At 42.5% G+C, this 26157-nt stretch overlaps 1 protein-coding gene across 1 annotated transcript in view; it reads right to left on the bottom strand.

Annotated features, from left to right (window-relative positions):
- Positions 1 to 14141: 14141 nt before the first annotated feature.
- pigt (phosphatidylinositol glycan anchor biosynthesis, class T) overlaps positions 14142 to 26157 on the bottom strand; it is a 38006-nt gene continuing 25990 nt past the window's right edge. Inside the window, exons 8-12 of the mRNA XM_043676995.1 lie at positions 25803 to 25971; positions 24550 to 24750; positions 23697 to 23862; positions 16749 to 16832; positions 14142 to 15825 (exon numbers count right to left, since the gene is read on the bottom strand). Coding sequence (XP_043532930.1) covers positions 15576 to 15825; positions 16749 to 16832; positions 23697 to 23862; positions 24550 to 24750; positions 25803 to 25971 — 870 coding nt within the window. The 3' untranslated portion in view covers positions 14142 to 15575. The remainder of the gene's footprint in view (positions 15826 to 16748; positions 16833 to 23696; positions 23863 to 24549; positions 24751 to 25802; positions 25972 to 26157) is intronic.

Genomic DNA, 26157 nt, shown 5'->3' with positions numbered 1-26157 from the left:
AAGATCGTATGAGGAAAGACTGAGACACTTGGGGCTGTTTTCATTAGAGAAAAGAAGGTTTAGGGGTGACTTGATTGAGGTGTACAAGATGATTAGGGGGTTAGATAGGGTTGACAGTGTGAACCTTTTCCCGCGTATGGAGTCGGGTATTACAAGGGGGCATAGCTTTAAATTAAGGGGGGGTAGATATAGGACTGAAGTTAGGGGTAGGTTCTTCACTCAGCGAGTCGTAAGTTCAATAGCTTTAAATTAAGGGGGGTAGATATAGGACTGAAGTTAGGGGTAGGTTCTTCACTCAGCGAGTCGTAAGTTCATGGAATGCCCTGCCAGCAGCAGTGGTGGACTCTCCCTCTTTATGGGCATTTAAGCGGGCATTGGATAGGTATATGGAGGATAGTGGGTTAGTATAGGTTAGGTGGGCTTCGTTCGGCGCAACATCGAGGGCCAAAGGGCCTGTACTGCGCTGTATTCTTCTATGTTCTATGTTCTCTGTTCTCTGACAGGTATCTTTGTAGCATCCTTAAATACAGATGAAGTGCTGGAGGACTGGAGGGTTGCTCATTTTGTCACCCTGTACAAGAAGGGTAGTAGGGATATTCTGGGTAACTACAGACCAGTGAGCCTGACGTCAGTGGTGGGACAGTTTCTGGAGAAGGTACTGAGGGATAAAATCTATTTATATTTAGTAAAGAATGGGCTTATCAGTGATAGGCAACATGCTTTTGTGCGCGGGAGATCATGCCTTACCAAAAATAGAGTTCTTTGAGGAAGTGACCAAGTTGATAGATGAAGGAAGGGCTGTTTACTGTCATATACATGGAGTTTAGTAAGGTGTTTGATAAGGTTCCCCATGGTAAAATAATGGAGAAAGTGAAGTCACATAGTTTGCAGGATGTTCTAGCTAGGTGGATAAAGAACTGGTTGAGCAACAGGAGACAGAGTGTAGTAGTTGAAGGAAATTTCTCAAAATGGAGAAAGGTAACCGCTGGTGTTCCACAGGGGTCAGTGCTGGGGCCACTGTTGTTTGTAATATACAGAAATGATCTGGAAGAGGGCAGTGTTGGTCTGATCAGTAAGTTTGCAGATGACACGAAGATTGATGGAGTAGCAGAAAGGATAGGGGACTGTCAAAGAATACAGGAGAATATAGATAGACTGGAGAATTGGGCAGAGAAGTGGCAGATGGAGTTCAATCCAGGCAAATGTGAAGTGATGCATTTTGGGAAGTCTAATTCTAGAATGAATTATACAGTAAACAGAAGAGCCTTGAGGAAAGTTGATAAGCAGAGAGATCTGGGAGTTCAGGTCCATTGTACCCTGAGGGTGGCTGCACAGGTGGATAGAGTGATCAAGAAGATATATGGTATGCTTGCCTTCATCGGACAGGGTATTGAGTATAAGAGTTGGCGGGTCATGTTAAAATTGTACACAATGTTGGTTCAGCCGCATTTAGAATACTGTGTACAGTTCTGGTTGCCACATTACCAAAAGGATGTGGACGCTTTGGAGAGGGTGCAGAGAAGGTTTACGAGGATATTGCCTGATATGGAAGGTGCTAGGCTATGAGGAGAGGTTGAGTAGGTTAGGATTGTTTTCATTAGAAAAAAGGAGATTGAGGGAGGACCTGATTGAGGTTTAAAAAATCATGAAGGATATAGACAGGGTGGATAGAGACAAGCTTTTCCCCAGAGTGAAGGATTCAATAATGAGGTCGCCCTTTCAAGATGAGAGGTGAAAAGTTTAAGGTGGATACACACAGCAAGTACTTTACAAAGAGGGTGGTAGGTGCCTGGAACGCGTTGCCAGCAGAGGTAGTAGAGGCAGGCACGGTAGATACATTTAAGATGCGTCTGGACAGATGCATGAGTAGGTGGAGAGCAGAAGGATACAGGTGCTTAGGAATTGAACGACAGGTTTAGACAGTGGATTTGGATTGGTTTGGGCTTGCAGGGCCGAAGGGCCTGTTCCTAAGCTATAAATTTTCTTGGTTCGTTGTTCATTGAGGATGGGGACATTTGTGGAGCCTTATCTTCCAATGAGTTGTTTATTTGTCTACAACCATTCATGACTAGATATGGAGGACTGCATAGCTGATCCATTTGTAATGGGATCACACAGCTGCTTATGCTGTTTGACATACAAGTAGTCCTGTTTGGTGGCTTCACCAGATTGACTCCTCATTTGTAGGTATGCCTGATGTTGCTCCTGGATGCTCTCCAGCACTCTCCAGTGAACCAGGGTTGATCTCCCTAACCACCACATAATATTTTACATACGAGGTACCTTAGTACTCGGAGTATTTCTTGCACATGTGTAGACGCAATTTCACTCTTGCCTCCAGACAGGTCTCAGGAGAAGTCACATATGTCTCAGGGCTGCACTGCCGACTGAATATACAACCACATCTCTGGCCGATGACAGGAGTTATAGTGCACAAGCTATTAAATACTTTTGATATGCAGTCACTGTCAAAATGTCAATATGCAAACACAGCAGAGAATTGGTGTACATTAAGCTTATACAAATTGCAATGAAATAACTGTCGTGGGTGGCACAGTGGTTAGCACTGCTGCCTCATAGCACCAGAGACCCAGGTTCAATTACCACCTCAGGCGACTGACTGTGTGGAGTTTGCACATTCTCCCCGTGTCTGCGTGGGTTTCCTCCGGGTGCTCCGGTTTCCTCCTACAGTCCAAAAATGTGCAGGTTAGGTGAATTGGCCATACTAAATTGCCCGTAATGTTAGGTGTAGGGGAATGGGTCTGGGTGGGTTGCGCTTCGGAGTGTTGGTGTGGACTTGTTGCGCTGAAGGGCCTGTTTCCACACTGTAAGTAATCTGATCAGATAACCAGTTTCACTGATTTTGGACTAGGGCTAAATGTTGATTGAGACTTTATGTAATGAGACGGAGTTGCAAATTCATGAACAAACTTCAATAAAACTGGTAAATGGTTGTGAAGGAATACTAGCAGAATTTAATGACTGAAATGTAAAACTATCAAACGAAATCACTTTAAAAGGTAAAGACAAAGCTCTTTGCTAAATATGTACAAGAGAACATTCTTAATTAGTCTACTTCTAATCCGAAGGTGTTGCGTCTGGTCCTAGGGTTTGAAGTGAGGCACGTGGAATGTGTTTCAGAGTATTGGTGATCATAATGTAATCAGGTTTAAAGTGGTTATGGAAAGGAACAAAGAAAAATCAACAATTAAGATATTGACCTGCAAGACAGCTGGTTTCAATGAGGTGAACAATGGTCTCGCACAAATGGACTGACTACAAAAAACGGTCAAGAAATGCTAGTGTCTTCAGGTTGAAGACATCATGTATTGGGATGAAGGATTTTAGTCTTAGGGAGAGACTGTCAAGGCTAGGATTGCTTTCTTTAGAATAGGAAAGATTAATGAAGGATTTAACAGATATTGAAGACAAGGGAGTTTTTGTTGGTCAGCAGAAACTGTTTCCATTGGCAAGTGGGTCAGCAATCAAAGGTCATAGATTTAGTGTTACTAGCAGGGTAGGGATGTGGCGGTATAATGGTGTGGTTACTGGTCTAGTAATCCAGGTTAATGGTGTGATGACCTAGGTTCAGATCCCACTTTTAAACTAAAAATTCTCGATTTGAATCCCATGCTGGGAATTGATAGTCGCAGGTGGTATGTTCTTGCTATGGCCAGGCAGTAAATTCTTCCAAATACACCCATGGCAGGCACAAAGTGCAGGATATTCTCCTGATTAATCAGAGCCAGTACAACAGCCTTCCCTCAGGCACAACTTCTTACCATGGTCTGTATTCAGCAGCAAACATCACTTTGATGGGCCATCACAAGAAGAGGCCTCATTGTATTATCATGAGATTTTTAATCCTGCCCAACTAATAGTCTGGGGACCCAGGTTCAAATCCTGCCATAGCAGAAAATGAAATTTGAATCATTAATCGACTGGAGACCATGAAACCATTGTTAGGGCAAAAAAAGCAAACCCATCTAGTTCACTAAATGTCCTTTACAGATGAAAACCTTCCTTCCTCACCAGATCTGGCCTATATGTGACTCCAGACCCAGCAATATGGTTGGCTCTCAACTTCCTTTGGAAATGGCCTAGGAATCCCTAGGAAGTCACAAGCAAGAAATTAAACCGGACAAACAACCTCGCATCAACCTAGACACCAGATATGACAACAGCAAAAAACAGCCCTGTTGACTCTACACAGTCATTATTACTAAAATAGAATCATAGAATAACCACAGTGCAGACAGATACCACTCGGCTTATTGAGTCTGCACTAATCCTCCAAAGAGCATCGCACATAGACTCACCCCAGGCTCGTAAACCCATATGTACCACCTAACCTGCACATCCCTGGATACCATGGGGCAATTTCCAATGGCCAATCAACCTAAAGTGCGCAAGGTTGGACTGTGGGAGGAAACTATAGCAGCCAGAGGAATACCATACAGAGACAGGAAAAACAGGCAATGTCCACATAGGAACCCAAGGCTGGAATCTAATCTGGGTCCCTAGCACTGTGAAGCAGCAGTGCTAACCACTGGAATGTAATCTGGGTCCCTGGCACTGGGAAACAGCAATGCTAACCACTGTGCCTCCATGCCACAATTCTGGGAGCTAATACCAAAATTGGGAAAACTGTCTTGTGCAGTCTTTAAGCAACAGCTTGACTCAGTCAGACGCATAGAGTCATGCATTACAGATAATGTCAGACACCATCACCATCCTGCGATATACAGCATTATAGCGCAGTACAGGCCTTTCAACCCTCGATGTTACACTGTCCTACAAATCCAATCTGAAGCCCAACTAGCCTATACTATTCCATATATCACCCATATGTCTATCCAATGACCATTTAAATGCCCTTAAAGGTGGTGAGTCTACTAATGTTGCAGACAGGGCTTTCCATGCCCTTACTACTCGGAGTAAAGAACCTACCTCTGACATCTGTCCTATATCTGTCACCCGTCAATTCAAACCTATGTACTCTCCATCACCATCTGAAGAAAAAGGCTCTCACTGTCTACCCAAATTAAACCTCTGATCATCTTGTAAGTCTCAATTAAGTCACCTTTCAGTCTTCTTCTCTCTAACGAAAACAGCCACAAGTCCCTCAGCCTTTCCTCATAAGACCTTCCCTCCATACTAGGCAAAATTGGAGGTGTAGTGGACAGCGAAGAAGGTTACCTCAGATTACAACAGGATCTTGATCAGACCGGCTGATGAGTGGCAAATGGAGTTGAATTCAGATAAATGTGAGGTGCTGCATTTTGGGAAAGCAAATCTTAGCAGGATTTATAAGGTCCTGGGGAGTGTTGTTGAACAAAGAGACTTTGGAGTGCAGGTTCATAGCTCCTTGGAAGTGGAGTCGCAGGTAGATAGGATAGTGAAGAAGGCGTTTGCTATGCTTTCCTTTATTGGTCAGAGTATCGAGTACAGGAGTTGGGAGGTCATATTGTGGCTGTACAGGTCACTGGTTAGGCCACTGTTGTAATACTGCGTGCAATTCTGGTCTCCTTCCTATCAGAAAGATGTTGTGAAACTTGAAAGGGTTCAGAAAAGATTTCCAAGGTTGTTGCCAAGGTTGGAGGAATTGAGCTATGGGGAGAGGCTGAACAGGCTGGGACTGTTTTCCCTGGAGCGTCAGAGGCTGAGGGGTGACCTTATGGAGGTTTACAAAATTATGAGGGGCACGGATAGGATAAATAGACAAAGTCTTTTCCCTGGGGTGGGGGAGTCTAGAGACTAGACTCTAGAACTAGAGGACATAGGTTTAGGGTGAGAGGGGAAATATATATAAAAGAGACGTAAGGGGCAACGTTTTCACACAGAGGGTGGTATGTGTATGAAATGAGCTGCCAAAGGAAGTGGTGGAGGCTGGTACAATTGCAACATTTAAAAGGCATTGGATGAGTATTATGAATAGGGAGGGTTTGGAGGGAAGTGGGCCGGGTGCTGGCAGGTGCAACTAGATTGGGTTGGGATATCTGGTCGGCATGGACGGGTTGGATCGAAGGGTTTGTTTCCATGCTGTACATCTCTATGACTCTAAATCACCCTCAATCCCATGTCTCCATATTTTGTGCAATAGCCTACCATGGATAACCTTATTAAATGCTTTACTGATCTCTATATACACAAGAACCGCTTTACCCTAATCGACCTGTTTGGTCACCTTCTCAAAGAACTCAATAAAGTTTGTGAGGCATGACCTACCCTTCACAAAACCTAGTTGACTATTCAATATCAAATTATTCCTTTCTAGATGATTATAAATCTTCTCTCTTACAATCCATTCCAACACTTTATCCACAACTGAAGTAAGGCTCACTGGTCTTTAATTACTAGGGGTATCTCTACTCCTCTTCTTGAACAAGGATCTACAATCTCATCCATGGTGTCGCAGGAAATCCTCAGGTAAATCCCATCTGGCCCAGGGGACATATCTATTTTCACACTTTCCAAATTTGCTAACACCTCCTCCTTATGAACTTCAATTCCATTAGTCTGGTAGCCTTTATCTCAGTATTCTCCTCAACAACATTGTCTTTGTCTACTGTGAATATTTGCTTTTAGCACCTCTCATATCTCCTTGGATTCCACACAACACTTCCCACTATTGTCCTTAACTGGCCCTAATCTTACCCTAGTCATTCTTTTATTCCTGAAATACCTATAGAAAGCCTTAGGGTTTTCCTTGAGCCTATCTGCCAAAGACTTCTCATATCCTCTCCTGGCTCTTCTTAGCTCTCACTTTAGGTCTTTCTTGGCTAACCTGCAACTCTCAAGCGCCCTCAAGCGAGGAATTGAGTATAGAAGCAAAGAGGTGCTTCTGCAGCTGTACAGGGCCCTGGTGAGACCACACCTGGAGTACTGTGTGCAGTTCTGGTCTCCAAATTTGAGGAAAGACATTCTGGCTATTGAGGGAGTGCAGCGTAGGTTCACGAGGTCAATTCCTGGAATGGCGGGATTACCTTACACTGAAAGACTGGAGCAACTGGCCTTGTATACCCTTGAGTTTAGAAGACTGAGAGGGGATCTGATTGAGACATATAAGATTATTAAAGGATTGGACACTCTGGCAGCAGGAAACATGTTTCTGCTGATGGGTGAGTGCCGAACCAGAGGACACAGCTTAAAAATACAGGGTAGACCATTTAGGACAGAGATGAGGAGAAACTTCTTCACCCAGAGAGTGGTGGCTGTGTGGAATGCTCTGCCCCAGAGGGCAGTGGAGGCCCAGTCTCTGGATTCATTTAAGAAAGAGTTGGATAGAGCTCTCAAAGATAGTGGAATCAAGGATTATGGAGATAAGGCAGGAAGAGGATACTGATTAGGAATGATCAGCCATGATAATATTGAATGGCGGTGCAGGCTCGAAGGGCCGAATGGCCTACTCCTGCACCTATTGTCTATTGCCCTAAACTGACCTTCACCTTTACATAAGTCTCTTTCTTCCGCTTGACGAGAGATTCAACTTCTTTCATAAACCACTATTCCCTTGCTTGACCACTTCCTCCCTGCCTGACCGGTACACACTTATCAAGGACACACAGTAGCTGTTCCTTGAATAAGCGCCACATTTCAATTGTGCCCATTCCCTGCAGTTTCCTTCCCCATCCAAAGCATCTTAAATCTTGCCTAATTGCATCACAATTGCCTTTCGCCCAGCTATAACTCTTGCCCTGCAGTGTATACCTATCCCTTTCCATCATTAAAGTAAACGTAACTGAATTATGGTCACTATCACCAAAATGCTCACTTACCTCCAAATCTAACACCTGGCCGGGTTCATTACCCAGTACCAAATCCAATGTGGCCTCGCCCATTTTTTGGCCTACGTGGATATTCTGTAAAGAAACCCTCCTGCATACATTGGACAAAAACTGACCCATCTAAAGTACTCGAACTGCAGAATTCCCAGTCAATATTTGGAAAGTTAAAAGCCCCCATAATAACTACCCTGTTACTTTTGCTCCTATCCAGAGTCATCTTTACACTCCTTTCCTCTACATCTCTGGAACTTTTTGTAGGTCTATAGAAATCTCCCAATAGGGTGAACTCTCCTTTTCTGTTTCCAACCTTAGCCCATACTACCTCAGTAGATGAGTTCTCATCAAACGTCCTTTCTGCTGCCGTAATACTGTCCTTAACCAACAATGCCACAACCTCCCCTTCTTTTACCCCTTTCCCTGTTCTTACTGAAACATCTAAATCCTAGAAGTTGCAACAACACTGCTCTATCCACGTCTCCAAAATGGCCACAACATCGAAATCCCAGGTACCAATCCATGCTTCAAATTAACCCACCTTATTCCGGATTCTCCTGGCATTGAAGCAGACACACTTCAAACCATCTTCCTGCTTTCCAGTACACTCTTGCGATCTTGAAACCTCATTTACGACCTCCCTATTCTCAACCTCCTGCATACTGCAGCTACAACTCAGATTCCAATCCCCCTGCTGAGTTAGCTTAAACCATCCCAAAGAGGATTAGCAAGCTCCATTCCACCTCCCCCACCCAACCCCCAAAGGATACTGGTACACCTGTGGTTCAAGTTTAGACCATACTGTTTGTAGAGGTCCCACCGACCCTAGAATGAGTGCCAATTATGCAGGTATCAGAATCCCTCCCTCCTGTACCATCCCTGTAGCCACTTGTTCAACTGCTCACTCTCCATATTCCTCGCCTCGCTAGCACATGGCACTGGTAACAATCCAGAAATACCAGCTTCCACCCTATCTCCTTGAATTTCTGCCCTACATCCTCATCCCTTTCCTACCTATGTCATTGATTTCAATGTGGACCACAACTTGGGGCTGTTCCCCCTCTCCCTTAAGGATCCCGAAAACGCAATCCGAGACATCACAGACCCAGGAACCTGGGAGGAGACATAGCAACCGCAAGTCTCTTGTTCCCACAGAACCTCCTACCTGTCCCCCTAACTATGGAGTCCCCAATGACTAATGCTCTGTTCCTCTGCCCCCTTCCCTTCTGAGCAACAGGAACAGACTCTGTGCCAGAGACCCGTGCCCCCACAGCTTACCCCTGGTAAGATCCCCCCCCACCCCTCAACGGTATCCAAAACAGGTGGACTTCTTGTTAAGAGGAACAGCCACAGGGAATCCCTGCACTTTCTGCCAGTTCCCTTTCTGTTCCCTGACTGTAAACCCATCTACCTTTTTCCGGGACCTGAGGTGTGACTACCTCTGTGTGACTCTTCTCAATTACCCCCCTCTGCCTCCGAATGATCCAAATCCAGCAAGCTCCAGTTCCCTAACGTGGTTTCCGAGGAGCTGGATTTGGCTGCACTTCCCGCAGATGAAGTCAGTGGGGACACTAGTAGTGACCCTTACCTCCCACATTCGACAGGAGGAGCATTTAACTTCCCTGACATCCTGTCTTGCCAGACTATGTCTGCAGCAGGGGTGAGGGAACCATACGAAGAAAAACATACTTGATATCATCCTTAACAATTTTCCAGCTGCAGGTACATCTGTCTGTGGTAGTATCAGTAAGAGGGACTACCATACAGTCTTTGTGGAGGTGAAGTCCAGCCTTCACATTGAGAATATCCTCCATCATGTTGTGTGGCACTATCACTGTGCTAAATAGGAAAGACCTCGAACAGATCTAGCAACTCAAGACTAGACATTCACCAAGCACAGTGGGAAATCAACAGCAGCAGAATTGTAACTCCAGCTGAATTTTCAACCTCACAGCCTGGCACACTCAACCATTACCATCAAACCATGGGATAAACCCTCATTCAATGGAGAGTGCAGGAGGGCATGCTGGGTGCAGCACCAGACATATCTAAAAATGAGACATCAACCTGGTGAAATCACCAAACAGGACTACATATGTGCCAAACAGCATAAGCTGCAATGATTGACAGAGCAGGTCTAAGCTCTGTAGACCTGCTACATCCAGTCACAAATGATGGTAGACAATTGAACAACTTCTTAGAGGAAGTTACTCCACATATATCCCCACCTTCAATGATTGAAAATCCCAACACATTATTGTAAAAGATAAGCCTAAAGCATTGGCAACCATCTTCAGCCAGAAGTGCCAAATGGATGATCCATCTTGGCATCGTCCAGTAGTCCCCAGCATTACAGATATCAATCTCCAGCCAATTTGATCCACTCCATGTGATATCAAGAAATAGTTGGAGACACTGGATACTGCAAAGGCTATGGGCCTTAACAACTTTCTGGCAATAGCACCAAAGACCTGCACCCCAGAACTTGCCACTCCCCTAGTCAAGCTCTCCCAGTCCAGTTACAACACCAGCATCTATCCTACAATGTGAAAATTTGCCCAGGTACGTTCTGTACTCAAAATGCAAGACAAATCCAACCTGCCCAATTAAGGCCACATCAATCTACTCTCGATCATCAGTAAATTGATGGAAGGTATCAGCAAGCAACAATGCTATCAAGCAACAATTGCTCAGCCTCTGGATTGCCTCCAATGCCAGCATATCTTTCTTCAGTAAAGAGGCTCAAAACTGCTCACAGTATTCAAGCTGCAGTCTGACTAGTGCCTTGTGTAGCTTTTGCACTAGAATAAACACAAACAGAAATTGCTTGAGTAACTCAGCAGGTTTGCCAGTATCTTTGGAGAGGAAACAGAATTAACGTTTGAAGACCAGAGACCTTTCTTCAGGACCAACAGTAGCATGGAGAAGGTATTTAAACAGATGATAAGAGTTTGGGGATGGGCAGGGGAATGGGAGGGATGGTTATGATGGGTGGGTAAGTGGAGATGTAGCCCAAAGACAGCGACTGGGTGGACAGATTATTAGGAATGGCAGTAAGCAAGTAGTGGTGGACATTTAAGGATATATTTGCTCCGTACTCCCATCTATACTGATAGCTTATCAAATTTTCAACAAACTCAACTATACACAGTCAGATTTTTCTTTCACAATGAAAGAAATGGAAAGAGGAAAAAAAGGAGGCAGGCCACATATTTATATGGCACATTTTATGATTTTAGGACATCCCAAAATGTTTCACAACCAGTAAAATACAACTAAAGTCACTGTTCAAACATAGGGAATGTGGCAGCCAAATGTACACCACAGTCCCACAAATAGCAATGCAATAAGAAGCAAATACCTGCCTTAAGAACAGAACTTTATCTTAAAATTTTTACAGAAGAAATTGCATTGTGGTTTAGATCCTGAAAGTCAGGAAACATTAGTTTTGCCCAGGAAAAGAAGGAAAAAGCCCACATTGACTGCAGGAAAGTGGACAACTCAAGAGAAAAACATTTAGATCATTAAGCAGTAAGCGGATTTACACTATTGCAAAACAACACACTTTAAGAGACTGAAAACAGTAAATTACCACAAAACAGCTAATTTATACAAGTCAAAGCTCTTATTGAAGAATTTAACAGTATTAGAGCAATACAGTTTTGGAAAGACTTACAACAAAGAAAGCACCATACAGACTCTAGCAAACTATATAGGTGCAGAAGTTCAAAACAGAGTTTTTGAATGCAAGAATATAAGCTTAAAGAACAAAAGATTACAAGCAGTATTGAAATGTTATTGTTTTAAAATGGTTTTTATAACATTAACAATTAAGATCATTGATATGAGATTTGAGTTCAGACACAAATAATACTGAACGCACAAGGCGGGATATCTTGGAGGCACTGCCTCAAAATTAAACACTGAAGCTGAGCAAGTTAACATGATGGCTTCAGTGGTGGGAAACTGCGAATGTGAAATAGAATGTATTACAAACCAAATTATTGCTGGATTTTTAAACAAAATTTTGTCAGATTCCAAAGAAGATTTAACCTTGGAGAAAGCTATTTAAATTGGGCTGGAAGCAGAAACCAGAAAAAACTCTCAGGCAGATCCTCAGAGGGAAAAAACAACTCTACTTCAAGAGGACAATAGAATAGCTCGTTCCATGACGGACATCCAGAAGATTAAAAGACCTCCAGATGATGTTGTTAGTTACCAGGAAAAAGCTTTTCTGTGTCAGATTTACAGGCTAATTGCTCAATGACAAGATCTAAAGGAAGAACATCCTCTGCAAGGGATAAACAATCCTCCCGGGAAGAAAGGATCCATGGATCAAAATCTCAGTCAACAATCCTCAAGTGGAAGACCTACCATTCTCCCGAGTCTGAAGAGATAATTTGGGGGACACGGAGTATTAGTGAATGCGAAATCATTACAGGGCAACTGCTGTATCCATTGATTCAGTTACCATGGTTTCAGTTACCCGCAGTCTGAATGTATTACATGGAACATTCCAGAACCAGGGACCAGGAAGCTGCCTGGGAGGTGTGTTTTCCATTTAAATGAATGGGTTTACCAGCATCCACAGTTTCGGGCATCTGTGGTAGGTCTTGGAACGTATCTCCCGTGGGTACAGGGGGCTACCTATTGTATGATGGTTAACTATGGGCTGGAGATGTTGTATAAGGTTCGAAAGGAGTTGATATGATTAGCTCATGCCCACATTCTCCACTTAATCCTTATTTTTTGTGCTACATTGAACTTGACTCAATCTGATGGTCTCTCAGTATTTGGGTGGATACAGTAGAGGTGTGTACACATATCTGTAGAGAACAGAGTTATTCTATACAACTCCCAAGGGTCCTAATACTTAATCCTGACTAGCAATGCCAGCTGTACTATCTTGTTAACTAAGATAAATGCCTTTTCTGTAAAGGCTTTTCAAAAGTCTATCCTCTGCCAATGATAAACAGGCCCTGGACATAGTATACGCAAATGAAAGTTTGTGGCAGCTCACTATCTCAAATACCTCTTGTCCTATGTCAGATACTATCAGAGGTGGCTGATAATGTTCAGGTACTAACAGTGACAGTGGCGCCGATTTAACTTCAATGCCCAATATGACCAGCAAAATGCAAGGCACAAAAGCAGGCCATTGGCACATCAAGTCTCCGTGTGCAAAGCTTGGAGTTTCTGAGACACATTGAGTGAAAAAGGGAACAGAGTTGGAAACCAAAACTTCTGGGGAGACTGAACCAGCATTAAATCATGTTTTTAAAAAAAACTTTCACCAACCAATCCACACCGACACTCCCGAAGAGTAACCCACCCAAACCCATTTCCCTCTAATACACCTAATTCTATGGGCAATTTAGCACAGCCAATTCACCTGACCTGCACATCTTTCGATTGTGGGAGGAAACCCACACAGTCACGGGGAGAATGTCTGTGTGGAGTTTGCACAATCACCCAAGGCGGGAATTGAACCTGGGACCCTGGTGCTGTGAGGCAGCAGTGCTAACCACTGAGCCACCGTGCTAGATCCCAATGCACAAGCAAATTCACAATTATTGCAGACATTTTTGTTAGTTGCATTCAACACAGTCTGGATGCCATGGATCCAACAAAGATTCTAACGATGTGTGCCGTTTTTTGGGAAAGACAACTTGGAATTTGAATTGGTTATTGTTCAATACTGTTCAACTGGTGATCAGGCTATCATGAAAGGAAGGAAATTAAATTCTTCACAAAGGAAACAATGTTCTGAAGGACTCTGCCACCCCGTTTAATAACCTGTATGCTAAGTAGACTGCTGAGCATAAGATGTACAGTTTATAAATGTCCACAGTTTTCCTGTTCATGTTGAAAATACAGATTTTGGGTTTCAGTGATAAGAAGGCACCCAAGATAGTATTTTTAGTGCTTGTTTTGTTTGACAGGTATGGTAAAAAAATTCCTGTTTAAATCTCTTACCCACCAACCACAGTTTTCAAACTTTGCCTCACTTTCCAACAATGCACTGTGATGCATTTCTTACTTAACAATAACTACATAAATGCAAGGTACTGTTGTTGTACATTGTATTCCTGGAAGGCCTGTCTTTCTGAACCATATTACACTTTTAAAAGAAATCAATCCTGACATTTTGCTTAGGTTTTCACAACGGTTGATGCTCATTTAGGAAATGAATCACTTTAAACTCATAATCCCCAAGGACTATAATTATCCATTTGGCTCCCCTCGATTTGCGTATCTCGCAATAATTTTCACAGGCAGTTTACTAATGATAGTGGTAGCCATCAAATTTGATGGCCTTAATAAAAACAATTCTGAAAAATAAACCGAGACAGTAGCAGGAAGAGGAAGAGAGCAGACAAATTTTACTTATGCATTAACTCATCATAAAGTGTTTTTGGGGAGACATGTGCCTGTTCATGATATTCATCTCAAATCCAGTTACTCACCACAGAACAAAAGATACTGAATGATAAAAATTACAGTAACTTCAGTGAGGAACAATAGTTTCACCACTGTTATAGCCTTTCTTGGGGAACTGTAATCCATGTCAGATCTCAGCAACAATTATTTTTTAAAGATAAAATTTCAAAATCATTACAGAACTTACTTCACTGTAGTTTGAAAACTAGTAGCTTGAAGGAGCCTGAGATTAGAAAAGAGGAGATTGAATTCCTTGGAACAAGAAATTTGACCTGGAGAATGAGCTCCTCCCCAACAGGTCAGGAGCTTGTTGCTGGGCCTGGAGACAGGGTTATTTAAAGCTAGAGACGTGAAGATTTGAAGTCTGGAGTCCATTTCAAGATGCAGGAAGATTGGGAATTGAAGGAAAATTTGTGTAGATCAGAGCTGAAAGTCAGGGTTGTGGACTGGATTGGGAGCCTCCCCTTGCTCGAGTTGGAGGTCAGACAGTGAAATGGAGGTCCATAAATGAGCTCTACATATGCTCCTCAGCAAATGGGAGATTTAAGCTTCGTAACCCTTTCAGGAATTTGGTGTCAGTGAAAAAAATTCAATCCAATCTTAAAACTTGGTCAACATCAAGGTCATTGTTTAAACAAAGGACTCAAAGTTAACTGTTGCTCTGAATTGTATGCCTGTTGCAAGCTGATCAGTCGCGAGACAGGGAGCTCTCTGTTACAGTGTAATTGACCGAGTGGCTCTATGGTGGTGTCTGCTGTCAGGTTGCCCAGTCATTAATTCAAATCAGAGTGAGACCAATAGGACAAAACAGTGTGGTGGGGGGACTGGGGCTAGCAGCAGGGGAACAAGGTTGTGCACACCAGGAAATGATGGGTCAAAACTTATTACACACCAGTGACATTCATTTGTAAATCTGACCCCTAAAATGAATTAGTAGAGTTAAAATGGTACATACAGGAGATTAAAGCCATTTTACATGACACCAGATTAAGGTAACTCCCAGCAATGCAAGCACACCACATTTCCCAGTTTACCACTTTGCAGTGGCTTTTATTTTCCCAGTCCGCAGACAAAATTTTGTCCATTTCACTCATGCTACTAATCTTCAACAGACTTTGCCAACAGTCTATAACAAACAGGTCGACCTGCTTAATACAGTAGGTTGCACAGCATATCAAAGATTTCCAGATCGTCTGCAAGTTCAGGTAACATCACGTTGGGCTCGGGAGGATCATCAGCTCTTAATTCATCCAAAGTTAAAACTGCAGTAAAGACATTGTTGTTAAAAGGCAGTTCGCCCAGCCCAGGAGCAGCCACTGGTTTGGTAGTGCGGTTTTAGTTAATGTGACTATTTCAGATGGGTGGGACTCCACGCAATCTGCGAATCACGTTAGCAATCTTCTTCGCTACCCCACCACTGGGCTCAACGATCTGGAAGGTCCTTGTGAGGAGATTGTAGAAGGAGCCGTAGCCAACTGCCACCACAGTACAGGTGAGGCAAATGACATTGTAGGGCATGCTGAAATCAGGCGTGGGCAAATTCACCAGCAAGGCCTCAGTGTACAGTCTGACAAAGTAAACTGAGGCATCAATGGATGTAAACCTGCAACAAAAATGTACATTTCACAGGTGATAAGAAATGATCCCTTTAAAACTAACAGTCTACAACTGATCTCTACATTATCTCCAGAGCTGCTGTAATATTTATGAAAAAGTATCAACATATTCTGGGCAATTGTAGGAGCAAAGGAAACCTGAGGGGAAAGTCCTCTCACTCCAGATGCTGTATGTCATTATACATGCAAAGCTATCTTTAAAGGAAATGGGAACAAAGCCAGCGTGTCACCAGCAAGGCCAGTTCTCACTGTTCATCCCTAATTGCCCTCAAATTGAGTGGCTTATTTGGCCAGTTTCAGAGGGCAGCTACGAGCCAACATCACTGTCAGTCTGGAATTATATGCCGACCAGATTGAGTAAGGTCACTAGTGAAACAGTGGGGATTTTATCACAATTCATGGTCACAGTCACAGAGATTAATTTTCAATTCCAGATTTCTGAATGAAATGTAAATTTCACCAGCTGCTGTGGGGGGGGATCTTTACACTTGTCCCGAAAACAGTAACCTGGGCGTCTGGATCGTTAACCCTTTGTTAAAGGGGCAAGAGAGATTATACATTGCTATAACTTAGCAACTGAATCATGTATTGTATTACAGAATACAATGAGACTGTTTTTATAAAATGGTGTATTCTCTAAACTACCAGAAAGGAACATCTCAGGATTGTTTATACTGAAGACAAATCAGCTCTGTGACATGTTGTTAAACTCCCCAAACACCCACAGCAAACTCCCCCCGAGCTCACAGTAACCAGCTCATTGCTATTTTTTCCCCAACACTCGAACCCTAACACTTTATTTTTAACTTTATTTTTAAAAAGCTCCTCATATCTCACAAGATCTCTTTTTCAACTGGACAGAGGCAAGAAGCACAAGGATCACAAAACAATTTGAATCCCTTATACTTACAGTCTGGTGAAAAGAGGTGTGAGTTTAGTGGTGTTCATTTCCATGTTTATTCTGCTTGGCACCAGAGCACTCAGCACAGAGGAGCTACAAACAACAGAAGCCAGTAAGAAAGAGGGAACACAGCACTGATATAGTCAGCACAATGTGTCCTATTTAACTGCTACCCTGTCTTGCCCCTTTAAAATTACTGTTCAAGTATCCCATACTAAGTAAGTTCAGCTGCATTTATACCACTGAAGTTAGAAATTAGTAAATCAGTTGCCAATGTCAGGGTTCAGCTCAGGACAATGAGACAGAATACTCAGTTGTCTTTGTTTTAAGCATTTTTATCTGTAACACTGTGCGACGCATAGAATGCAACAAACACAAGCTAGACATGAGACTTCTAATCATTCAAGGAGAGCACACGTATCAACAATCACTGCCAATGGGAGGACACACTGCCACATACCAACTATGTCACAAATTATCAAGGGCCTTACTCAGCGATTAAATAAGTCAAATGACATTTTTATTGCAGGGAATTCCAGATTTTATTCTGACTCGAGATTAGAGAATAAGGGTCAAAACTGCCAAATTCAGGGAAAAGAAAAGTTGCCTTTTCTTCCACATAGATTTGTCATTCCTAAAGCAGGTAGATACAGATTATTTTTATTTGGCAGCACTGGAAGGAACCCATCAGACTTGACTCAACTGGAGGCAGTTCTGTGCTTTGGTAATATTTAGGCAGATGCTCCTGGGGTTTGGAAGTAATGTAGTAGCAATTCTAAAGTTTGGAAATACATGGAAGAGAGTGAAGGGAAAGCCTGAAGCTTAGCAGAACTGGAAGGGACAATTGAAACAAAGGTCCTTAGCAGCACCTTCCAACCCAGGACCTCTAACACCCAGGTGGACAAAGGTAGCAGACTTATGTGAACTGCAAGCCATACACCATATGGACTGGGGACTGTATCTCTGTTCCTTGACTGGCATTGTATCAGTATCCTGAACTCTCTTGCCAACACATCCTATATGTACACCCGATGAACTGCAGTCGTTCGAGGATTCGGCTCATTACCATCTTTAGAAGGGCAACTAGGGATGAACAACAGGTGCTGGCCTTACCAACATTGCATGAGAGAATATTAAAAAAAAGTGAGCTTTGACTCACTGGTGCCTTTTGCATTCTGGCAGTATCAAAACAGAGTGAGCAGTACTTGTAGAAAAACAGATTGTGTCTTGGTACATATCTTCGCAAATTTTAAATTCAGGATTTTGCAATTAGCTTTTGAATATGTCTATGTTGCTCTGTCTGTTTCTCTCTCTCTCTCTCATTAATTAGAAGGCTTATGTTTTCTAATTATCTACAAATTGCAGGTGAAGATAAACAAAGTCTGTTTGCTTGGGAAGCTGACAAGACTCAGTTCATCCAAAAGCTCAACACTGCAGATGCTGAAGGTCTGAAATAAAAGCAGGAAATACAGAAGAAACTCAGCAGGTCTGGCAATATTTGTAGAGAGAGAAACAATTAACGTTCAGAGTCTGATACAATTAGTCTTCCGCTTTATTTTCTTTAGTTACCCTGTTCATTTTCACTTTTTTTATTTTGGAAAAGAATGGACTTGAAAGTCACAGCCAGCCACAATGAGCACCCCGGTGTAAGTTTGCAGTATGCATATAATGCATCCTCCAGATTTAGCTAACTGTAGAGCACTCAGCAAGGTGTCAAGCAGTATTTGCTGACTACACATTGAGCAGACAGCCTTTCTATTCTTAATGGAAGTGCGTCCCTCCTAAAGTGAAGGTCACTGAATGATAGAAGACTGCTGCAGGATTTTATTGCAGGGAAGTGGAACACCAAGGCACAGGGCTCCATCTCTTTTGATGTGGAACTCTGTAGTAGAAATGAAAAGCGGAAACACACCATGCCTCTGCAAGACGTCAGAAGCCCTCAAGGCACCGTGGATATACCTAAACAGCATGAAGTGCATGAATTCAAGAAAGCAGTTGCTCATAATCACTTTCTCAAGGAACGGGCAACAAACACTGGTTATGCCCATATCCTATAAAAAATAATTTTTAAAAAAGAACCACCTTCAGAAGGGATCAGAGGCAGGTAGCCAAAAAGATCAGTTACTGCTGTCTGACCCCATCATTCATTTAATTACAGGATCATAGAATGGTTTCAGCACAAGAGACCATTGAACCCAGTATGCCTTTCCAAGAATAACTTGGCTGGTCTCACTCCCAGGCCTTCTCCACATAACTCTGTAAACTTTCTCTTTCCAACTGTTTATCCAATTCCTTTTGAAATGATTGCAAGTGGGTTGTCATGGTCAGTGAATGCACCTTCATGCGATATTTCACATTCATCAGCCTTCTACCACTCGGTGCACCATGACGCCACCACTAAGCCAGCAACAGGCTCTAATAACCAGGGCACATGCTGAATATCCAGACACCAAACTTCATTCTTTCGGTGATGGAACCTTCACACACTGCTTCCACATACCTCCAGCTATTCAGTTGTGACATTCTTAGCAGTGTAGAGGAAGACGGATCTTGGGGTCCAGGTCCATAGATCCCTCAAAGTTGCCACCCAAGTTGATGGGGCTGTTAAGGCGGCATATGGTGTGTTGGCTTTCATTAACAGGGGATTGAGTCGAAGAGCCGCGGGGTTATGCTGCAGCTCTATAGAGCCCTGGTTAGACCACACTTAGATTATTGTGTTCAGCTCTGGTTGCCTCATTATTGTAAGATGTGGAAGCTTTACAGAGGGTGCAGAGGAGATTTACCAGGATGCTACCTGGATTGGAGGGCATTGTCTTATGAGAAAAGTATTGAGGGAGCTAGGGCTTTTCTCATTGGAGCGAAGAAGGATGAGAGGTGACTTGATAGAGGTGTACAAGATGATGAGAGGCATAGATAGAGTGGATAGCCAGAGACTTTTTCCCAGGACAGAAATGGCTATCACAAGGGGACATAATTTTAAGGTGATTGGAAGGAGGTTTAGGGGAAATGTCAGAGGTAGGTTCTTTACACAGAGAATGGTGGGTGTGTGAAATACACGGCCAGCAGTGGTAGCAGAATCAGATACAGTAAGTACAGTTAAACAACTCTTGGATAGGCACATGGATGATAGCAAAATGAAGGGTATGTAGGACAGTTTGATCTTAGAGTAGGATAAAAGGTCAGCACAACATCGAGGGACAAAGGGCCTGTACTTTGCTGTTCTATCTTCTAACACCACCAAATGATTTCCAGAAATCTTAAGATTCAAGATATGTCAAATGATCAAACCTGTGAATTGCCCTTTCAGCAGCAGAAATCTGTGTGCACTGCACAGGAATCAAAACTGTATAAAAACATCAAGTCTAACTGCCATAGAAATGTACAGCATGGAACGGACTCTTCGGTCCAACCTGTCCATGCCGACCAGATATCCCAACCCAATCTACTCCTATTTGCCAGCACGTGGCCCATATCCCTCCAAACCTATCCTATTCATATACCCATCCAAATACCTTTTCAATGTTGCAATTGTACCAGCCTCCACCACTTCATCTGGCACCTCATTCCATACATGCACCACCCTCTTCATGAAAAAGTTGCCCCATAGGTCTCTTTTATATCTTTCCCCTCTCACCCTAAACCTACGCTCTCTAGTTCTGGACTCTCCCAACCCAGGAAAAAGATCTTGTCTATTTATCCTATCCATGCCTCTCATGATTTTATAAACCTCTATAAGGTCACCCCTCAGCCTCAGATACTCCAGGGAAAACAGCCCCAGCCTATTCAACCTCTCCCTATAGCTCAAATCCTCCAACCCTGGCAACATCCTTGTAAACCTTTTCTGAACCCTTTCAAGTTTCACAACAACCTTCCGATAAGAAGGAGGCCAGAATTGTACGCAATATTCCAACAGTGGCCTAACCAATGTCCTGTACAGCCGCAACATGACCTCCCAACCCCTGTACTCAATATTCTGACCAATATAAAAGAAAGCATACCAAACGCCTTCTTCACTATCCGATATACCTGCGACTCCACTTTCAAGGAGCTGTGAACCTGCATTCCAAGGTCTCTTTGTTCAGCAACACTCTCTTCATGTAAAAGTTACATTAAAAGACAAAAGTCAATGGAATCAATTCACACCTGGGGGTGGGAATTTTTAGTCTCTCCTTACTATTTTTTTTTAAAAAGGGGTCAGCATTTATTGCCCATAACCTGAATGATTGGCTTGGCCAATTTAGAAGGCAATTAAGGCACACAGATCTGATTCCAGACCCAGAGCAAAGTCTCCTTCCCCAAAGAAATTAATGAACCAGATGGATTTTTATGACAATCGACAGTCATCTTCAGACTAGCTATTTTAAATTCCCTTTTTTTTTATTGAATTCAAATCCTGGATTTGAACTCATATCCCTGGGGCTCTGCATTATTAGTCCAGAGACATTGCCACCATGCCAGCTGATTCCTGGGATGGAGGGACCATCTTGTGAGAAAAAGGTAAGCTGTGTTAGCCTATACTTACTGGAGTTGAATGAGAGGTCATCTTAATGAAACATAAGACCTTGAGGGAACTCTAGTAGATGCATTTCCTCATAATAGAATCCAGAACAAGGAAGGCACTGATTATAAATAAATGCTTCTCATTTAAGATGAAGATCAGGAGGAATTTTTTTTGCAGAGAAGTATTTGGAATAAGCATTCCAAATAAACAATTAGAATTCTCTTCCTTAGACTTCATGGAGACTGGATTATTCAATACATTCAAAACCACATAACATCGGAGTATAGTCCAACAAGTTTATTTGGAAGTACAAGCTTTTGAAGCGCTGCTCCTTCGTCAGGTAGCTACCAAATAAACCTGGTGGATTATAATCTGGTGTTATGAGATTTTTAATATTGTCCACCCCAGTCCAACAACGGCACCTCCACATCAAGACCGAGAAAGACAGATTTGATTGACAAGTGACTTGAGGTTATTGAGGGGGATGGGGTATTACAGGCATGACAGTAGAGTTAAGACTATACTCAGATCGGCCATGTTCATTGCAAAAGGTACAGCAGGACCAAGCAGCCCAATCCTACGCCAATTTTGTATGCTCATGTGGCTCTATCTCATCGTGTCACTGTAAATTAACCTTTACCTGCATTTTAACCTTTACCTTGACATTAAACATTTAATTAGTAAGGAGACAGACTTCTTTTGCAAAACCTTTAAAGAGATTCATTTGTTTTAATTTTTGTATTAGTGATTAAGTACTTGCAGCAGTTTTCTTGTTTTTTTCGGTTTTAGTTTATACATTCTCAATCTCTTCAGTTTTACTGTTTTCAGATAGTAAAGTATTTTGATAGAAATGCAATAACTAAACGTGTATGTTAAGTGAGAAACATTTAATGTTTATATAGAAAAAAAAATGTTTTCTAAGCAAGAGCCAGACTATATGCATTCATGACATGATCTTACATATATCGCTCTGGAAAGAGAACACACTGCTTGTGCAAAGCCAGTGTGACACATTACTAATGAATGTACAATCACACATATCCACGGAGTTTAGGCCAAGCATTACTCTTGGCCTCAGTCAATTTGTAGGCAGCAAATCAGAATTACTAAAAATTACTTCACTCCCACAGGAAGTGAAAATGAACAGCTTTGATAAAGGACCTGTACAACATTAACATACTTCAGCAATCAAGAGCCCCCGGGATAATAAGTTACAAGTGGTCTAGTTTAGGTTGCTTTGTACTCTCCTGGCATCCTTTCCTACTCTAACACTTTAGAAATAGAGAAACAAGAAGAGGCCATTCAGCCCCTCATCTAATGTAGATCATGATTCTACAAAGCCATTGTTCCAAAATCCCAATGAAATAACCCCTGTTGATCTCAGTCTTGAAAATTTCATTTGACCTTCCTGCATTCACAGCTATTTAGGAGAAAGTTGATTGAGCACTAATATTTTAATCACTTGTTCTGTACTTGTCAAGACAGAGATGGTTCACTTATTAAACATCAAACACAGATTATTTTAAAAGCATTGATTAAGTCCACCTCAATCCATTCAATTTAGGAAAGGTGTATACAACTGTTTGTCATAACATAATCCTTTAAACCCCAATATTGTCTGGTAAAGCTAAGCAAGCACTCAAAGACCAAATAGATCTTTCCAAAATGAATGTAACATTTCAGGTGGCATCTGACCTAGTTTCCATTTGACAAAGGGATTCCAGATAAGGTCAGGCAGCATCAGAGGAGCAGGAGAGTCGACATTTCAGACAGAAGCCTCCCAGAACGTTGATTCTCCTGCTCCTCAGATGCTGCCTGACCTGCTGTGCTTTTCCAACACCACACTCTTCGACTCTAATCTCCAGCATCTGCAGTCCTCACTTTCTCCTCATTTTCTCTGTCACTCAATAATACTTTATTTAACATGCTACAGCACCACCTTTAGACAGACAGCTGCTCCCTGTCACTTGGGGATGGTATAAGCTTTCTTTCTGCTTTTTGTTCCATCTGGAAATGGCATTCATAGGATGCTCAGCTGAAGAAAACACCGTGGGCGGCACAGTGGCACAGTGGTTAGCACTGCTGCCTCACAGCGCCAGAGACCTGGGTTCAATTCCCGCCTCAGGCGACTGACCGTGTGGAGTTTGCACGTTCTCCCCGTGTCTGCGTGGGTTTCCTCCGGGTGCTCCGGTTTCCTCCCACCATCCAAAGATGTGCAGGGTCAGGTCGGTGTGGACTTGTTGGGCCGAAGGACCTGCTTCCACACTGTAATCTAAACTAAATCGAAATTCTGATTTAATCAAATACACGCAGCCTCATACGTCCCCTCATCGAACATCAAACCTTGTGGATCTGCATTTTATTTTTCCCTTCTCTTGTTCCTAAATTTAATTTACAGCCCGAACACAAACCGAGCTGAACAGTACCCAGATGTCACTGCATTTCTAGCTCCTTACCCCACGTAGAAGCCATGGTTGGGATCAGGGGGGTACTCAGTCCACTTCAACAGTGCTCTCTCAAACTCGATGCCAATCTTGGTGACAGATTTAGCAGGCAACTGAATCAGCATTTCCAGTAGATGAGGGCACTCTCTGTCTCTGGCCGGCTGGTAATGGATATAACCTGTCATCAAACATGGCAGGGCATGAGAAATTGTTATGATGTAGCCAATTGCTTATAGCAAAGTTTATTGTGAAAACAGTAGTAGTGTAATGCAAATAGGATAGCAGGAATGTCTAATTAATGCTGTTTTTTCCAGCAACAATCATTAACCAAGAAATTTTTTATGTTGTTGACACTCGGGTTGGAGGAAGGGAAATTTTCATTTTCACCCCTTGCGCTATAAATAAATGTAGCATATCAGTCAAATTAGGCAAATCTCTCATATTTTATGGATAACCAGAGCAGTTAGCCATAACAAAATACAGTTAGAATGCTCTATTAGGTAGGAAAACAGAGGCAGAACTTTTGTGTGAATCAAAAACAAATTAGATGCTCATTAGAAGAACTACAGCGCTTTGCAAATTAATTTCACTGGGCGGAACACCTTTGTTCCCACCTCGTATTAACTGTCACATGTTTCTGAGCTACTGTTCCACTGGTTGGCTGTTGGTGGAGCCATGGGAACTACAACCTCTCGTGGCTCAACAGCACCATCTCAGGGTAGTACAAACAACAATTCTGATTACAGAGGCTGAGGAACAGATATTCACTCCATCAGAGGAGGGAGAAAGGTGGCTGGTAAGAGAAAGGGAAAAAAAAAGAGAGCAGGGATGGGAAGGGAAGGGAGGAAAAACAGGATGGCCTTACTTGGTTTATTCTCTTTGCCCTTAGTGGTGATGGTAAGTGTGTGAATATAAAGTCGAAGGTACCAGGGCACAATCTCCATCAGCAGCACTGGGAACGCCCGGTATGGATGGTTATTGTAGACCAGAGTGTTGATTTTACCTGTTTGAAGGCCAAAGCCACTCACATACCTCTCAGCTTTAAATACAGGCACTTCAGGTATCGCTATATTGAAAGTAGAAATAACAATCAAATCATTGTGTAATAGCGGTTTAGAGCAACACAAAAAAAAATCAAAGCCTCATCTTATGCGGCTAATGCATATTGATTTAAAAGCAATTTAATTTACTAATACCGCAGGTGTAAGTTACAGCATTCCAAATTCACCTCATGCTTTAAACACTTAAATGTCTCCATAATAACATAATGGAGACTGTGGTAAATAGTCCAACAGTTAGCACTTGGATCTCTGTCGGACTTTACCCCGGTCATTCTCTCTAAGTAGAAAAGTACCTCACCCCACCCTGCCACGACAACTGGAATGGAATTGAGAAATGAGAAAAATACAGTTGAGATTTCAGCCCATCTATTGTCAATGGGAAGACAGACTGGAATGGATTTTATGCAGGCATCAGTAGTCTTGCCTTCTAGCTGGACAGCTAACAACAGATTGGGAAAAATTATTTCTGCTAATTTGAAATTGGGAATGGGGTAAGATTATGAGAAGCATAGACAAGATGGATAGAAAGCAATTGAAGATCCTTGGCTGAAGGATCAATAACAAGCAGGCATCGGTTTATGGTGAAAGGCAGAAGGTTTAAAGGGGGTCTGAGGAAACATATTTTCACCCAGAGGGTGGAGGAGGTCTGGAACGCACCGCCTAGGTGGGTAGTTGAGGCACTAAAACCTTTTAAACAGTGTGAAGATGGGCTCTTGAAATGTCATAATATTCAAGACACTAAGCCAAGTGCTAGAAAGTGGGACTAGTGTAGATTTAGAGTAGTTTAGTCAGTGTGGACTCAATTGGCCAAAGGGTTTGTCGTGTACTGTGTGATTCTATGATGGCGGCAGCAAATAATCTAAAATGAGAACCAAGGCTTTCAGAAGTGAAATTAGGAAATGCTTCCAGACAAAAAGCAGAAGAGGCTTGAAATTTGCTAAGATTCTCTGTAGACTCTCTATGTAGGCGTTCAGTCTACTGTAGACTCCATTCCAGTATGTGCAGAGTCCATCTGATGTTCTGGCACTAACTGGTAGCAACATACCAAAGTACTTACCAAACTGCTTGGACAATTTCCATTTTAATGCTATGTTTAAGGAGTGTGATGATGTGCTGTAAAGATGAGGATTTAGCAGGTTGTACACAGCATAGGATCTCCATTTCCCATGCACTGTTGTGTTAAGCACAGAGGGTGCTGGTGGCGTCAGCTCATGCGTGTCATTAACCTAGAACGTTGAGAGCAACATTTATTTCAGTCATGTTTTCACGGAAAAACTACGCAAATAAAACACTATTCCATATCTTCACCCCATAGGGAGAGGGAATGACATAGTGGTATGTTGGTACCAGGTAATATTCTGGAGACACAGATTTTTAATTGTGGCATGTGAATTCAATAAAAATCTGGAATT

Source organism: Chiloscyllium plagiosum, chromosome 35 (genome assembly GCF_004010195.1).
Source record: "Chiloscyllium plagiosum isolate BGI_BamShark_2017 chromosome 35, ASM401019v2, whole genome shotgun sequence".
NCBI lineage: Eukaryota > Metazoa > Chordata > Chondrichthyes > Orectolobiformes > Hemiscylliidae > Chiloscyllium > Chiloscyllium plagiosum.
The sequence above is the reverse complement of the archived record's forward strand: the minus strand, read 5'-3'. Positions and strand labels throughout refer to the sequence as shown.